Source organism: Etheostoma cragini, chromosome 15, assembly GCF_013103735.1.
Source record: "Etheostoma cragini isolate CJK2018 chromosome 15, CSU_Ecrag_1.0, whole genome shotgun sequence".
NCBI classification, from domain to species: Eukaryota; Metazoa; Chordata; class Actinopteri; order Perciformes; family Percidae; genus Etheostoma; species Etheostoma cragini.
The window spans coordinates 21600433-21603836 of NC_048421.1; the positions used below are offsets into that span (position 1 = coordinate 21600433).

The following is a 3404-nucleotide window of genomic DNA, read 5'->3' on the forward strand; positions in this document are numbered from 1 at the left end:
AAGAAGTAAGAATAATAAAGAACTGTATAACAATAGTGGGAATGCTGAAGAGCATTCCCACTAAAATAATAATAATAATAAAGAACTGAATAACAATAGTTGGAATGCTGTAGAACAGCATTCCCACTAAAAAAAGGCAGCATCAAAAAGAAAACCACATATAGAAACCAGCTGTTCTTCCTTCACTTTTAGTCACTGTAGTGAGCTAATCACAGACAAAATACTTTCACTACTTTAATATTTTTAAAGCAAATTAGAATTTCTGATGAAACCAAAGCCAGAAACGGAGCTAAACACCGTTATCCTGCAAACCAAACCCAGATTATCACCTCCGGTTTTTCACTTCTCTCACCTCTATCTAAGTCGATTATACCGTAATAAAGTAGTTTGGTCTTTACACCAAAGATAAAAGAAATCATGGATGCTGTATATGTTTAAAACTGTTTCTTGTGGTCTCCATCAGATGCCTGTGAAATCACCCTGGACCCAAACACAGCCAACCGATTCCTCTCTCTGTCAGAGGATAACAGAAGGGTGACACTGGTGAGAGAGACGCAGTCCTATCTTCCTCATCTGGAGAGATTCCACCACTGGAAGCAGCTGCTGTGCACAAATGGTCTGACTGGGCGATGTTACTGGGAGGTGGAGAGGAAAGGGTGGGTATCTGTAGGAGCAACTTACAGAGGAATCGGAAGGAGAGGAAAAGGTGCTGACTGCTGCCTCGGCCTTAGTGACACATCTTGGAGCGTGTGCTGTTCTCGGGATTGTTACTCCGTCTTCAACAATAGCCGAATGGCAGCCATATGTACGACCACGTCTGTTTCCGACAGAGTTGCATTGTATCTGGACTGGCCTGCCGGGTCTCTGTCTTTCTACAGAGTCTGCTGTGACACACTGATCCACCTCCACACCTTTAGCACCACATTCACTGAACCCCTCTATCCTGCATTTGGGTTTGAGTATTTGATTAGGTCTGACTCCACAGTGTCTCTGTGTCAGATGAAGGAGGAAGAGCAGCCTCTTGTACAAAAACAGCATGGCTGAACCACGTTGCACAAATCACACACATAAAAAACACATGTGTTTGGATACGTTTTTGCATGCGACAATGACCTTGAAGTGTTTTGTGGGATAGTCTGGTTGGTTTGGGGCGGTTTAAAAAGCTCATTCAAAGACAGGTGCTGACTGTGGTAGAAGAAAATATGCTTTTATTGTAAATATTTTATTAAATATTGCTTTGTTAAATTTAGGTCTTGTAATGTCTGTCATATAATCAATTATAATCCAAAAATCAGATAAATGTGTATATTCACTTTTCCTTCTAAGTAATGTAGGTTTAGCAAGATTCACTATTAATCTAATGATTCTAATGAATCTTAATTAATATGTGTCATTAATCAATTCACATTGTGTTCATGTTTTAATTTAGTGTATCATGTTTAAGAACAGTTTAAGCCAAGGAGTCTCAGATAGGAGACTTGTCTTTCTGTGTCAGAGACAGGATGTGCAGGTTTAAAGACATTTTTAGTTGAGCATTTCTAAAGTTAGGGAGATCGGAGTGAGCTAACATAGGGATTTAAGCCTAGAAAAGTGTATCCATGAGTGGAGGAGTTCTCTCTTTGAGTCAATAAAAAACTTACATATACTATAACATGATCAATGGTACAGAAGTAATTAAGGTATTTTGACATGTAGTACGTGTACACAACATGTCTTCCACTTCACTAATTAGACCATGCTTAGGATTATTTGTAAAAAAAGTTATCAGTTATGAATATAAGATTTTGATATAACCTTTGTCGAAAAAGCAGGAAATGGTGAGCAACCATAAACTCCAAAAAAAGCTGAAATGATGTGAAGGAATTCAAAATACACCATCTATTTGACCAACATATACATAAGAACCTCTCAGACAATGAACTGCGTAACTAAGACCTAGGTGCACTTAAGAAAGGGAAGAAATGGAGATAGGTAGGAAAGAAAATAATTAAAAATATAACCAGTTTAAAGGTCCCATGGCACTTTATGAGGTTGTTTAACATTAATATGAGTTCCCCAGCCTGCTGATGGCCCCCTTTTGGCTAGAAATTGTGACATGTGTAAACTGAGTCCTGGTTATCCTGCTCTGCCTTTGAGAAAATGAAAGCTCAGATTGGCCAATCTGGAATCTCGCCCCTTATGAGGTCATAGTTAGTTGCAGATATGCAAATAAGGTTTACTGTACAGCTGAATAAAATGTGCAGTTTGACTCCATCGATTTATGAATATATATATATATATATATATATGATTTGACTCCATCAATTTATGAATATATATATATACATATTTATATTAATGAAATATTCGTATCAGCTGGAGTAGATGACTGCAGGTGTAAGGAGAGGTGGAGGGTTGCCCTCTTTACTGCAACGACAGCTGAATAGCAAGGGGAGAAACTGATTTTTTAAAGCATGGTTGTGACGCTGTTATTGGCCCTGGCATTTTTTGTAGAATTCTGATTGGTTTAGCAGCTGATTCGAGTTAGGTAGAGCATTGATTAAGAGTTATGTCTTCCTGATGGGATTTACACTGTGATACATTTCAGTCTGGAGAGACTAGTTGCAGATAGTTATACACGCATGATAAAGTATACATTTATTTGGATAACAGCTGAATTAATTTAGGACAGCATCGATTAAAAGTTAGGTCTTCCTGAAAGAATTTACGTTGAGCTCCATTAGTTGACAATTAGGCTAATATTCTAGTTCTACTTAAGTGTATACAGTATATACTGAATGTCTTTGGTGAAATCAACAAGATTAGTAGTACCTAATTATTAAAATGAGTCAGTAAAATGATCCCTGCGAGTTCTATAACTGTTATATGTTTTCGTATTAAAAAGTTCACGGCAGAAACACAACCCTGGGAAAAACTTGATGTGTCTAGGAGACTTAGCAGCGTTCGGCTTTTATTCGTGCATTTGAAGTGACAGGAGCTACACGCTAAATTTGGGTGAAAATAAGGTAAAATGGCGTACCTTCCTACCTTCCTTCCTCCGCTTTTCAGACCAGCCCACTCCTCGTTGCGGCGATAGACAGCATCAACGCTCCGTTGACAGCTCATTTGTAGACATTCAAGAAACAGACGTAATATTACCACAACTTGATGGAGAAACGTCACAACGAATTAGACAAAAGCTTCTCTCACTGATTGTCCAGCTGACTATGATCAGTCTCCACTCTCCTGCTGCTGCTCAAAAACACTTCCTTTGTCAACTAAGAAATGGCACTGTCTTGCTGAAATAAACAGGGACGTCCATGAAAAAGACATGATGGATAGCAGCATACAGTGGTGTGAAAAAGGGTTTGCCCCCTTCCTCATTTCCTGTTCCTTTGCATGTTTGTCACACTTAAGTGTTTCGG

At 38.6% G+C, this 3404-nt stretch overlaps 1 protein-coding gene across 3 annotated transcripts in view; it reads left to right on the plus strand.

Moving 5' to 3' along the window:
- Positions 1-1059, plus strand: part of LOC117957965 (NACHT, LRR and PYD domains-containing protein 3-like) — a 12700-nt gene extending 11641 nt beyond the window's left edge. For all 3 annotated transcript variants that reach the window (XM_034894119.1, XM_034894121.1, XM_034894120.1), the window contains one exon: positions 464-1059. In XM_034894119.1, coding sequence (XP_034750010.1) covers positions 464-1044 — 581 coding nt within the window. In that variant the 3' untranslated portion in view covers positions 1045-1059. The remainder of the gene's footprint in view (positions 1-463) is intronic.
- The last annotated feature ends 2345 nt before the right edge of the window (positions 1060-3404 follow it).